The 14,347-nt window shown below is 46.4% G+C and overlaps 1 protein-coding gene across 1 annotated transcript; it reads right to left on the bottom strand.

Annotated features, from left to right (window-relative positions):
• Positions 1-6,801: 6,801 nt before the first annotated feature.
• On the bottom strand, positions 6,802-14,118 carry LOC311208094 (interferon-induced very large GTPase 1-like; the record flags this gene model as incomplete). Its single annotated transcript, XM_084284515.1, is given in 2 exon segments — positions 6,802-11,367; positions 11,371-14,118. Coding segments are annotated over 2 exon segments (7,314 nt in total).
• Between the last annotated feature and the right edge of the window lie 229 nt (positions 14,119-14,347).

The raw sequence follows: 14,347 nt of genomic DNA, 5'->3' as shown, positions 1-14,347 counted from the left end.
ATGAAGTTCAACAAGGCCAAGTGCCGGGTCCTGCACCTGGGGCGCAATAACCCCAAGCAGAGCTACAGGCTGGGAGAGGAATGGTTGGAAAGCTGCCAGGCAGAGAAGGACCTGGGAGTGATGGTGGATAGTCGGCTGAATATGAGCCAGCAGTGTGCTCAGGTGGCCAAGAAGGCCAACGGCATCCTGGCTTGTATCAGGAACAGCGTGACCAGCAGGGCTAGGGAGGTGATCGTCCCCCTGTACTGGGCTCTGGTGAGGCTGCACCTCAAGTACTGTGTTCAGTTTTGGGCCCCTCGCTACAAGAAGGACATGGAGGTGCTTGAGCGGGTGCAGAGAAGGGCGACGAAGCTGGTGAGGGGCCTGGAGAACAAGTCCTACGAGGAGCGGCTGAGGGAGCTGGGCTTGTTCAGCCTGGAGAAGAGGAGGCTCAGGGGCGACCTTATCGCTCTTTTTAGGTACCTCAAAGGAGGCTGTAGCGAGGTGGGGGTTGGCCTGTTCTCCCATGTGCCTGGTGACAGGACGAGGGGGAATGGGCTTAAGTTGCGCCAGGGGAGTTTTAGGTTAGATGTTAGGAAGAACTTCTTCACTGAAAGGGTTGTGAGGCACTGGAACAGGCTGCCCAGGGAAGTGGTGGAGTCACCATCCCTGGAAGTCTTCAAAAGACGTTTAGATGTAGAGCTTAGGGATATGGTTTAGTGGGGACTGTTAGCGTTAGGTTGGAGGTTGGACTCGATGACCTTGAGGTCTCTTCCAACCTAGAAAATTCTGTGATTCTGTGATTCTGTGTATATAGCTGTTGTCTGATCATTGCTGGGCTGAACCAATCAGCTTCTGCCCCGAAATCTAACTAGAAGAGGGTAAGGGAGGAAAATTGTGGGGAACTTAAGATAGCTCCTTTAAAACAACTGTTCAAGAAGGGAGTGGAATAGTGAAACAATGGCAGTAGCCTCTGCCTTTTAAGGAAAAATGGGCCTGAATCTTGTATTGCAAACTTTAATTAGGGATGGTCTTTTGGAGCCTTGTATGTCACCTTATAACACTCCAGTTTTACCAGTATGAAAGCCAGACGATTTGTACTGATTGGTGCAAGACCTGAGAAAGGTTGATGAGATAGTATGAAAACGCCACCCTGTAGTTCCTAACCCTTACACCCTGATGGGTCAAATTCCTTATGAGCACGAATGGTTCACTGTTACATATTTCAAGGATGCTTTTTGGGCTTGCCCATTGCATCCTGAAAGTCAGGATATTTTTGTATTTGAGTGGGAAGACCCAGAAACAGGCCGTGAACAACAATATTTTGTTGTTTGTTGGACTGTTTTGCCTCAAGGATTCACTGAATCCCCCAGTTTGTTTGGACGACTATTGGGAAAGATTTTAGAAACATTTCAGATCCCAGAAGGGGTGACATTGTTACAATATGTAGATGATTTGTTGATATCTAGGGGTAGAAAAATCAAAGGTAAAAGAAGCCACAAATGAACTCTTGAGTTTTTTTAAGAGAACATTGGCCAAATATATCTAAGGTTAAATTACAATATGTGGAAAAAGAAGTCAGATATTTGGACCAGTTAGTCTCTGAGGGCAGACGGAGAATAAACCCTGAAAGGATTCAGGGAATTGTGCAACTTCCTCTACCTCGAACAAAGAAAGAATTAAGAAAAGTTTTAGGTTTAAATGGATATAGCAGATTTTGGATAGAGGCATATGCGCAGACAACAAAGAAGTTATATCTCAAATTATTGGAGGAAAACCTCAATGCATTGAATTGGACAGAAGAAGAAAAAGAAATAGAGGAACAGTTAAAACAAGATCTGATTACAGCACCAGTCTTAGCTCTTCCTGCCCTAAAGAAATCATTTCATCCTTTCATAACTGCAAGTGAGGGTGCTGCTTTGGGGGTCTTAACCGAAGAATGGGATGAGAAAAGAAAACCGGTAGCATATCTGTCTACATTATTAGATGCTGTATACCGGGACTGGCGAGTGTATTCAGGCAGTGGCAACAACTGCCTTACTGGTAGAAGACAGCAGGAAAGAATTAACCACTGGGGGGCAATGGAGTGTTGTTACGCCTCACCAAGTGAAGACCATCCTTACTCAGAAAGCAGGAAGGTGGCTGATAGACTCTAAAATACTGAAATATGAAGCTGTCCTGACTGAAAAGGATGATTTAACTGTAACTCCTGAATCTGTTTTGAATCCTGCCTCCTTCTTGTCAGAGGGAAGTGTAGATCCAATGGATGTGGAACATAACTGCTTAAGTCTAAGAAATGAGCAAAGAAAGATCAGATTAAATTTACAAGATGTACCCTTGGATGAAGGGGAAATATTGTTCACAGATGGATCTTCTAGGATGATACAAGGAAGGCTATGCAATGGTTATGCCATTATTAAAGGAATAGATGGGAAAGCTGAGGAAGTGGGAAGACTGCCTATTAATCGGCCAGCTCAAACTTGTGAATTATATGCATTAAATCAAGCATTTAAGTTGTTACAAGGGAAACAGGGAACTATATATACAGATTGTTGATATACATATGGGGTGGTAAATACATTTGGAAATAATTTGGGAAGAAAGGGGTTTAGTAAACAGTAAGGGAAAAGAATTGGTCCATGAAGAATCAATTAGACAGATTCTGGAAAATCTGAAAAAGAGATTGCTATGGTGCATGTGAGAGGACATCAAAGGGAAACTCCCTAATCGAATGGGGAAACAGAATTGCAGATGAAAAGGCTGAAGAATTGTCCTTGCAAATAGGAGTAGAAATGAATCTGTTTCTTGTACCTGAAATAAAGCTAAGCAGGTGTATAACAGTTGCATAACACGCCAATGGGTGAATAAGAAGGCTGTGTGGAAACAGCCTCTGGGTGGATGGGAGCCAGGACTTTGACCTTTTCAGAGCTTCCAGGTAGCTTTTACTGAATAACGTAAAGTAGGCCGATTTAAGTTGCTAGCTTAACTGACCGTTTGTCAGGATGGGTAGAAGCTTTTCCTTCAATATCAGTGAAAGCTAATATTCAGGTGACAAAGGTAATTCCAGAACAAATAATCCCTAGATATGGGATTGTTGAAAATATAAACTCAGATCAAGGGAGTCATTTTCCTCCATATATTTTACAAGGATTAATGAGAACTTCAGGAATAAAATGGTAGTTTCATACCCCATGGCATCCTTCCTCCTCTGGGAAAGTAGAACAAATGAATCGGACATTAAAGAAACACCTGTCAAAACTGGTTTTAGAGACTAAACTTGTATAATTGTAAACTATAATTGTAAATCAACCTTTTATTTTCAGAGGTAACTACTGAATGTGACTTGTGACTGGGAGAAAGGACTGGCTTATACAGGATTGGAGTGCCCGCAAGGTTGTTTTTATTCTTGTAGAAGCATGCATCTTATTCTTGATATTCATAATTATTTGGAAACCTAAGATTTATAAATAATGACAGGCAGAGGCCAACTGTTAGTTTTGATCCTGGTGAGTGTACACCTCAGAGAAGGCCTTGGTCAGTTGACAGCTTGGAAAAGGGATGACCAGAGAAGGGGAGCAACAGAAGGAAGGGATGCTGTCCAAAGAGAGCTGGATAAGTTTGAGAAGTATTCCCCCGTGAACCGAATGAGGTTCAACAAGTCCAAGTGCAGGGTGCTGCACCTGGGACGGGGCAATCCCAGACATGAGTACAGGCTGGGAGAAGAACTCATTGATAGCAGCCCTGCGCAGAAGGATTTGGGGGTTTTGGTGGATGAGAAGCTCGACGTGAGCCGTCAGTGTGTACTTGCAACCCAGAAGGCCAACTGCATCCTGGGCTGCACCAGCAGAGGCGTGGGTGGCTGGTGGAGGGAGGTGATTGTCCCCCTCTATTCTGCCCATGTGAGGCCCCCCTTGGAGTGCTGCGTCCAGGTCCTGGGCCCCCAGCACAAGAAAGATATGGGGCTATTAGAGTGGGTCCAGAGGAGGGCCACAAAGATGATCAGAGGGCTGGAGCACCTCTCCTAGGAAGAAAGGCTGAGAGAGCTGAGGATGTTCAGCCTGGTGAAGCGAATGCTCTGGGGGGACCTCATCGCAGCCTTTCAATACTTCAAGAGTTCTTATAAAAAGGGTGAAGAGGGACTTTTTACTTGTGTAGATAATGATAGGACAATGGGGGATGGTTTTAAACTGAAAGAGGGAAGATTTAGATTGGATGTTAGGAAGAAATTCTTCACGCAGAGGGTGGAGAAGCACTGGCACAGGTTGCCCAGAGAGGCTGTGGATGCCCCATCCCTGGAGGTGTTCAGGGTCAGTCTGGATGAGGCCCTGGCAAACCTGATCTAGTGGGTGGCATCCCTGCCTATGGCAGGGGGGTTGCAACTAGATGGTCTTTAAGCTCCCTTCCAACCCACGCCATTCTATGATTCCATGATTCTAAGAGGCATTCTACAAGTAGCTGGCAGAAGTCATGCAATCGTCAGTGCTTGCTCTCGTAGGGGACTTCAACTTGCAGGAGCAGGCTGTCCCCATGGGCCTTAAGAAGAGCTGTTGTGGAGGAAGACTGACATGGCTGAACAGGGAATGTTTGCTGAGTCTTATTTGGGAAAAAGTGTTAGCCTCCTGTGGAAGAAGGAACAGGGAACTCAGGGAGAGTACAAGGAGTTTACTAGCATATGCAGAGAGAAAATCTGAAAGGCTAAAGGCCAGCATGAACTCAATCTGGCAGCTGTGGTGAAAGACAATAAAAAACATTTTCACAACTATATTAACAGTAAGAGCAGGACCAAGGAGAGTCTCCATCTTTTACTGGAACATGACTACGGAGGATAAGGAAAAGGCTGAGATTCTCAATGCCTTCTTTACATTTGTCTTCAGCAGTCAGACCAGTTATCCTCAGGGGCTCAGCCTCAGGGTCTCATGATCCTGACCTGGAAGTCTGGGACGGGGAGCAGAATAACCCCTCCACAGTTCAGTTGGAAACAGTAAGAGAACTACTGCTCCACCTGGACTGTCACAAGTCCATGGGGCCAGATGGGATCCACCTGAGGGTGCTGAGGGAACTAGCAGATGTGATTGCTGAGCCAATTTCCATCAGGTATCAGCAGGCCTAGTCAACTGGAGATGTTGCAGATGTCTGGAGACTTGCAAATGTGACACCCATTGATAAGAAGGGAATGGGCCCAGGTTGTGCCAGGGGAGTTTCAGGCTGAAAATGAGGAGACATTTCTGCTCAGAAAGAGCAGCCAGGCATTGGGATGGGTTTCCCAGGGAGGCAGTGGTATCACCATCCCTGGGGGTGTTCAAGGAGAGGTTGGACATGGTGCTTGGGGACATGGTTTGGTGGGTGACATTGGTGATCGGGTGATGGTTGGACCAGATGATCTTGGAGGGCTTTTCCAACCTTCTTGATTCTAGGATTCTACAGGAAAGCTGTGGTGGGACTCTTTATCAGGACGTGTAACAATTGGACAAGGGGTAATGGCTTTAAACTAAAAGAGGGGAGATTTAGATTATAAATTAGGAAGAAAATCTTTAATATGACAGCAGTGAGGCACTGGCACAGGTTTCCTAGAGATGCTGTGGATGCCCCATCCCTGGAGGTGTTCAAGGCCAGGCTGGATGGGGCTTTGAGCAACCTTGATCTAGTGGGAAGTGGCCCTGCCCATAGCAGGGGGATTGGAACTAGATGATCTTCAAAGTCCTTTCCAACCCAAACCATTCTGATTTTATGATTCTAGGAGAATCGTGGCTCACCTTGAAATGAAGCACAGAGAAACCAGTCCAGTCCAACTCAGTTTCTTAGCAAAGACTACAAAGCATTATAATGAATCACCACTCTTGACAGCTCTTCAGGAGACTCTGGTCATTGGGTTTGCAGCAGGATTGCAGGAAAAGTGCACAGTAAACACCCCCTCCCACTGCACTGGTGCAGGCAGAGACACTTCCATGTTCTCCAGACCCTTTTTGTTCGGTTGCCACCTGCCTGTCTTGACAGCACAAACGCTAAGCTCACGCACTGCTGACAGCTGCTGAGGAAGCTGCAAAGCTGTCTAATTCTCTACATTGGTTATAAAGGGCTTTTACCCAACACAGAAGTGCTTGGCAAAAGCAGTTGGGGTGGCTAGGAGCTGGAGGGAACTTTGCCAGGCACAGGCTCATGAATAGGAATGGCTCATGGAAGTGGGGGCACATCTTAACCTAGGACATATACCTAATAACCACACAGTTAAAAATCACTGTCTAAATCTGCATAGGCTGTTGCGTTAATTGCTTTAATGGCATCAGAAAAAGAACAGAACCTTAGTACTGAGTTTATGAATGCAAATAAGAATCCCAAAAACCAAAACAGCCAAATTCCCCACAAATGTTCACCTGCTCGCAGACCCCTCTGTCCTTTCTGCAAGTGTGACAAGTATTGCTGCAGGGAAACTGTTCTTTTGCCAGTGTCATTTCTGTTCCCATAGCAGCTGATAAAACTGGTCCTTTCTAATGCTGCCTTCGCTCTTCATCTGACACTTGGTCTTGATCTTGGTGGTATGACTGCTTCCTGCAGGAATATTTTTCTAGTTTGCTTTAAGACAAAGCTGATGTAAATATTTATTGCAAGAAAGGAAGAGGACTTTGACTTTATCACACAACAAGGGAATTGCTGAGCAGCGGCATAAGAAGCACTCCTTAGTTCATCCAATGTTGTAGCAATTACATTTAGTTTTATTGACATGGTTTACGTCATAATCATTACAAGAAGATTTTGTGGTTATCCTCGTATTACGTTCTTCTAAAATGCAAAGCACTTGCAGTTTTTCCTTCATACCATCTTAGCCTAACATTTCTCCAGTTCAGCGAGTGCATTCTGCTTTGTAACTGTTAGCCACGAAGCAGGGATTTTTCCTCTGCCATGAAATTTCCCATTGTAGTGATGTTCTAGCTGTGTCCTGAAAGAAGACACAAACCATTTCCAGTATGCTTGCATGGATGGGTCAGGAGGAATGCTCCAAGTGGAATATGGAGGTCCTGCATCCCGGTATTTCTTGTAGGGGATCCATGTGTCTTCACCAATCCTGAATAAGCAGTCACTTGAAACACTGCTAGAACAAATATCAATGACTAGGTTGTCTGTTTTATGCCATCTGTATCCTGACAAAACTTGTGGTCGATGGAAGACAACCCAGTGGTCTCCGTCATGGTTTGGCATAGTGTTAGTGCAAACAGCCCCACAAAATGGACACTGCTCCTGGCACCCTGCAAACTGCTCAGCCAGTATTGTGTGAGGCTGCCATTCAAAGGAGCTCATATGAGCTTCTTCAAACTCTTTCCTGAGATCATCAATAACAGGAGACAGTGCTTCTGTCATGGCATTATTCAGGAACTCTATGTCTGTTATCTCCTGATGTTCAATGCCCTTCAGGTCGCTCCTGGGCAAGCTTAGCACATCTCCGAGTGCTCTGCAGAATTCATCCAGCCAAAGAGAGATTTTATCCTTTCTGTCTTTTCTGTCTTTGACAACTGTGGTTGATGCAAAAACGGCAGACTGAATGTTTTCATAGTAACGAGAGAGGGAGTCTCTTAAAAATATTTCCAGGCTTCTGTTCTTATCTAAACAGTATGTCTCAACTTTTGTCTTAATGTAATTATTTAAAAAGTCTCCTGGGGCATTAAGGTAATGCTTGAAATTTTCAAATTTTTCTTCTTCTGCTAGGTATTTCAGCATGTAATATTCCAGAGTCGATCTATTGCCTCTGAAATCTGGTATTTTATCCTTCACGTCTCGAGCTATGTCAAGAGCTGTCTTCTCATAGATGGCGTGTCGAAGAGCTGTGGCAATCTTGCTGCACAGGAAATCAGCAAATGTTGTGATACAAGAGGCTCCTTGGCAGGAAATCTGGAAACATTTGAAGAAGTCTTCTCTCTTGCTCTCCAGGTAGACGACTGGATCATTTGCTTTCCTGAATGCTGCGTGCATGTCTTTAAACCTTTCTGCTGCCATTCTGCACAGGTACAGTAATAAATCTATTTTGTAATCTTTATTAAAACTGTAATTTGCAGTGGTAGGAACAGAATTCATACCTTTCTCCACTTCATTTAGTATTTCATGAATAAAAGTTCGACTGTAATCCATTTTGTCCTTTTCCTTCTTCTCAATGTTTGCCTTCACACGCATTATGATGCTCTCTGTAATGCGTTGCATGCTGTTCTCATCTGCATCGTCCAAACTCTTAGAAAAGATGATGTAACTTTTCTTCTTAGACACGTGTTTCTCTATGTCAACACAAAAGACAGTCATTTGGGAAAACTTTCTGATTCGTTTATCTACCTTAGGCTCCCTAAATTGCTCTAGAAGGACATTTTCTATGTCCACATCGATGTCCACCTGTTCTAGAGGGGGAGCAGCAGAGGACACTTCAGCAACCCACTGCTTCCAGATAGAATTGAACCAGATTCTCAGTTCACTTTCACCTAATTTCTGGCCTTTTAGAGACAGGGCCAACTCTCTGCTCTTTCTCAGGAGCTCAGTTTCGTATTCAGACTTCCTCTCATCCAGTTTACTCTGGCTCTTCTTTAGTTCTGTAAGTTTCTCACACTTCCTTTGTGTTTCAACAAGAAGGGACTCTCTCAGTTCTTTCAGCTTCAGTTCTGTGCTGCTTTTCCACTGGATCAGTATTTCACGGTCTCTGTCTTCACTGAAGAACGTTTCCATGTTCTTGGTGATGGCATCACTTCTCTCTTGCACCACTTTTTCGACGTGTTCTGTGGTGACCTTACCCAACTCCCCGTTCCGCACCTTGTTTTCCAGTTTCATTTGCAAGTCTAAGATGTGACTTCTCAGCTGCCAGGTCCACTGACTAAATGCAGTTTCCAGTTTCTTGTAGGCAGCAATCTCCACTGAATTCTTGAAGCTGAAAACAAAGTTTTCATTCAGCAAGGCATTCCACAGGTCACTAATATGAACTTTCAAGCTGGAGAGCCTCAAAACGCTGCTGTGCGATTCCTTCTTGGCAGCTTGGAGAATTTTGCTCTTTAATTCCTGGACGTTCTGGCTGTAGGTGGGGTTGGGCGGTGCCATCGGTGGGTTTCCTTCCCACAGGTGAGCAAAGTAATGAATGTGGGTGTTCACGTCAAAGCGGATGACATCGCTGAAGCAGGTGATGTCACAGAATTCCTGCTGGGCCGCGGTCACGGTCATTTCATCCAGCTTTTCCTGCAGACGTCTTTGTCCTTCCATGTTCTGTTCCTTTGCGGTTATTTCGCCCACGTTTTGGTGCACAAAGAGGCAGCCTGGGGAAATATTAACTTGCTTCATCCTCAGGAAAGCCTGCACAGCAATCTGAAGGACGTCTTGCATTTCCGAAGGATTTTCTCCAAAGATGTTGATCAGAGTCATGTTGCCGATGCCAATGACAAAGGTGGCCAGCTCATTGTCATGGTTAAGTGACTGCTTATTGGCCATCTCTATGGCACGAAGTCCTTCTGTGTCAACAACGAGCATGTAATCAAAGTTCAAATCCTGTTGGAGCTTCTCGTCCACTTTAATGAGCTGCATAAACGCTCCCCGGGTGCACCTCCCTGCGCTGACGTTAAACTGCAGACCAAACATGGCATTCAGCAGGGTTGACTTCCCTGTGCTCTGGATGCCAAGCACGGAAAGCACAAATACTCGCTTGTCCCCTAGCTTCTCAATTAACCTGTCAAAGACGGCTCCAATCCATTGCAGTGGTACGTAAGAAGCATCACCATCCATCAGCTCAATGGGATACCCTAAAATCATCAGATCGGCAGCAATTTCAGGTAGTTTGACATACCATTTTTCTTTGGAGGTTGTTGATTCCAGTGCCTCATAAATCTGCCCCACCTCTCTCAAAATATGCTCAAGACCAATGGACGAATCATTGATTTCATCAGAAAGGGCATCTAATTTCTTCATCAATTGAGTTTTCAGGTTGTTATTTTCATTGTTTTTCTTTAGTGCCAGGATTTGAGACCATAACTGATGATACTCTCTCTTCAGCTCATCCAGGCGATCAGAGGAGATGTCGTTCATGAAGATCTTCATCCACTGCAGAAAGAATTTCTTGCTATTGTCTGGCTGTGACTGGAGAAAGCCAAGGACTGTTTTCATCAGCTGATTGAGGGGAAACGCTTTACCTAGTTGCTTTCTTCGTATTGCAGACTTCTCCAATTCAATTTCGCTCCGATGATGCTCTATGCTCTTGTTCCTCTTTTCCTGCAAGCGAGTGAGTTCTTTGTCCTTTTTACACCACAGGTACCACAGTTTTCCCTGAAGAGGCAGTAGCTGTGATTTGATCTCAGACAACTTCTCCTTCTTCAACAGATTCACCAGCATGATTGCCGTTTCTTTGGCTGTCACACACGCTTCTACATCTTCGTTGACTAAGAAGCCGTGCTCGCGAGCTGTGCTCAGGCATGCATTGAGGCTAACAAGCGTGCTCGACCCTTCCACTAGGTCTCGGATGGTTTTTGTCAGCTCACCCACTAATTCTGCTTCATTTCTGTTCTTGATCCCTATTCTTATGTTTTGGCTAGATCGGCCAGCTGCAATGCTCTCTTTCTCAGTGAAAAGGCAAACCAAAGGCCTCTGAGACTCCCACAGATCATGTAAAATTTTCCTGCCTTTCTTCTTGTTGCTCTGATCCAACTCAGAAACAAGAACCACGTTCACCGCAGAGATCTCCTGTAAAAACTGCAGCTGGGGTTCGTAATCTCTCGCATCTCCGTGCAGGTTACAGAAAGCAACAGGGCCGTTAAAGCTGTCGTCGTCGCTACCACGGGGAAGGTACCAGGAGATCTCCACAACACCTTTCATCAGGAAGCAGTCTTTGGTGCTGCCTTTGCAATGGCGGTGGAAAAAAGTGTCGTGTTTCTTCCTGCTCAGCAGGGCATTCAGGAGCTGAGACTTGGAAGAGGAAGGAGAGCTGCCGATGCGGAGGAAGGACACGATGGGCATCTCTGCCTGATAAATGAGTTTGTTTTTGTGACTGCTAATCCTCATCTGCTCTCCCGATCTCACTGTCCCTTTCCAGCTCTTCTTGATTTGGCTGAGGGACCAGAGAGGGAACTCTATCTGTGAAGCGCCCGGGTTTGGTACCAGGAGGGGTAGTGCAAACTGGCAGAAAGCGAGCTTGGATGAAAGGTACTGTCTCATGAAATCATCAGCACAATGAAAAATTGCCATCTGGAGGTCCATGGGGTGCACATGACTCTCCCTGCTTGCAGATTCAGGGGCTCCTTTGTCCAAGTCACTGAGAAAGTCATCAAAGGAATCAGAGGGCTCGTGCTCCTCCCCTGAGGTGTTTGGTGTGGGCGCGACTCCCGGCTTACTCGTCTCCTTGCAAGTCAGGTACCTCACCCGATAATCCACGGTCAGGAGCCTTTACAGGAAGTAAAATGGTAGCTCGCTGTCCTTGCTGGGCTGGCTGTCGTATACAGATGTCTGGTGTATTATGTGGAAATCTTCTGTGCCCATTTTTCTTGGATAGTACCTTTCCAGCCCGAGGCGCTTAAGTAAGTTGAGGAACTCTGGGTTTGCAGCAGCTTGACTTGCTTTGGATTTGCTGCTGTCTGATTTGGGTTTGCACTGACTGGGAGGCTGCATGCCTTGAAAAGCATCTTCCAGGTCTTTCATTATATCGTCTTTGTTCAGGTTGCCAGATGTGTCCTCCACTTGCCCATCGATGAAGGATTGCAAATCTCTTTCCAGCATCTCCCAGTCTTTGAATGCATTGTGCTTTTCGAGGAGAGCTTTCGTCTCTGTGGACCATGTGTTTTTCATCTTTTCTTTCATGAAAACTAAGCGGTCATTCTTCTGCTCAGGGGTCATCTTCTTGTTTTCGGATGTTATGGTGAGCCCCATCAGCAGCAGGAAGGCCTGAGCTCTGCAAACATCCTGTTCCTTCAGGCTCTGATACTCGTTATGTGCCACGCGCATTTCCTGTATCATGAAATTAATTTCTGGACACCCAAGGAGGCACTGAAAAGTGCTGCTTTCCACTTGGTATCCCGTGCTGGTTGTAACTAAGAGCACCAAGAGTTCTATGTCTTCCTGTGCCCTTTGCTGCAGAGACTGGAGCAAGGAAGAAACAGACTGGCTTATAGTGAAGGTGGCTTTGATCTTTGCCTCATGAATGGCAGATGCAGAAGTTGCCGGTGCGTAGGTGACTTCCATGATGTCCTCCTTCATCTGCTTCAGTGTCGTATTCAGATCTTCAAGACTGGAAATACTGTGAGTTTGAGGAAGTGTGTGCTCCTTGTGGAAGACCCACTGCATAATGAAGGAAGTCTTGGGGAAGTCCTTGACAGAATAGATGTGAGGAGCCAGCAGGCACTGCAGCAGAGATTTGATGTAGATGGTGTTTTCCGGAGAAGACTTCTGGCAAAAAGAAACAGTGTTCACCAGGAACTCCTGCAATGCTTTGTCTGACAGACATATGTTGATCCAGACACTGTGATTTTTTGTTCTTTTATTCAGGCCCTGTTTAAAATCTAGCAACATGAGCAGTTTATTTTCATCCACTGTCCCCTCCCAGGTCTTTACTTGCTCCAGGAAAGCTCTGGCCTCTTCTACGGCACTGGCCAGTTCCTCTCCAAAGATCACACCGGTGCTGTGATTTGTTAGCGCTTCATAGACAGCCCTGAGGCTGCTGCACATTTGATGGGAGGATTTAAAATCGCTGCTGTGGTTGGACAGGATTATGTCCCACACTGGGATCAGCTGAAAGCCCCGGTCGATCACACACCAGGTTGTGTTATTGGCCACAAGCCCGCATTTCCACTCAGGAAGGGAATCCGTCTCTGCTGGGCCCCCTGTTTTGGTCACATAGAGCTGAACTGCTGTGTGGCTGCTGCTTCTGTCTCTTCCCTGAAATGATGCCTGTGAGCTGGACTTTGAAGCATCCCCCTTCACTCCCCACTTGGTACCGAAGCCGCTGAAGCTAGCCCCGACGTAGCTGTTCAGTGCTTCAGATGTTTGTTGTTTCATCTCATCCCATTGCTCTGCCCTGAAACCTTCGGCACATGCTTTCCACCAGAATATTCCCCCAAAGTGGAGGGGTCCCTGGTTCACGTGGGACCCAAACCTGCTGAAGAAGCTGGAGCACCTGCTCTTCAGTAGGTGGAACCTGTCTGCCTCCTGAGTGATGCTCAGAAGCTGTTCGATGTCTTGCAGCTCTCGCAGGGCTGCGTCTGAGAGGCGAAGCTGGTCCTTTTGGAAGTAGCAGGAGGCCAGAGGGATGTATTGGTACTTGGTGGTGCAAACGTATGCCTGCTCCGAGCGTGACCGATGGGAGTCCTCTGACTGTGAGGACTTGCCATAATCTACACCTGTTTCAACACTGAACCCCCAGAACCCAGCTTTGACAGAAGCATTGATGCTGAACCCCAGCTGCTCCATGGACTTGGTGAAAGCAGCTTCTGCTGCAGAGGAGGAGAACTCCTTCCTCTCAAGCAGCGACCCTTGCACTGGACCAGTGAGCACGAAGCCATCAGGGACCCTGATGAGTTGCTCTCGCTTTGCCAGCACATCCTCCAGGCTCTTGGTTTGGTAAATCCCCTGCAGAGCCAGGCCTCCCGATGCCCGCCTCAGGACCTCCTCGTCAGAGACGTTCTCCCTCTTCCCCATGGACTTCTCCTGCTGCTCCAGTTGCTTCCGGATGCTCACCAGCTCATCCAGCAATGCCTTCTCTGGAGGTGCCCAGTACTCCTTGGGAATGTCCATGGCTTGCTGTAGGGCCTCCTCTTTCTGTCTTATCATTTCCTTGCTGTGGCTGCAGCTGTTCTGCATTTCCTCCAGCTCCTGTAGGATTGACTTGGCTTCTTCTTGTCTCTGCTTCATCATCTCCAAGTGCTGCTTCTGTACTTCATCAACACCTGTTTCCTTGCCTGTGATTCCCAGGAGCCTTTGGAGTGCCTTGGTCTCCCAGGGGTACCGTACTTCACACTCCAGTTTAAGGCAGTCTTCATATTGCAGATGTTTCAAAGCATCTCTTGACTTAACACCCAATATCTCTGACAGTTTGGGGAGCCAGTATTCTTCATCAAGTCCTTCCTTCTCAAATGCTTCTGCCAGCAATTGCTTAGCAATTCGTGCCTTTTCCCCAGCATCTGCTCTCTCCTCCTGTGACTCCATGGCTGTAGAAGGGGAAAACAGACTTTTGTTACATCAGGTTAGAGGAGGCCACCACCCCTTAGAAGAGGCCTCCCCATAGTTTCTGGCTCAGGGATTTCTTCCAACCTGCTGCTGGAACCCAGCCTCGGGCACCCCTGAGATAGGCAGACACAGACAGACATACACATGCAACCACTGGCACGGCTGAACAAATAGCCATGGACAAGGCGCTGCCTTCAACAGCACCCAT

Source organism: Netta rufina (assembly GCF_964035555.1).
Source record: "Netta rufina genome assembly, chromosome: 3".
NCBI lineage: Eukaryota > Metazoa > Chordata > Aves > Anseriformes > Anatidae > Netta > Netta rufina.
Note: the sequence above shows the minus strand (reverse complement) of the source record. Positions and strands in the feature narration are given on the sequence as shown.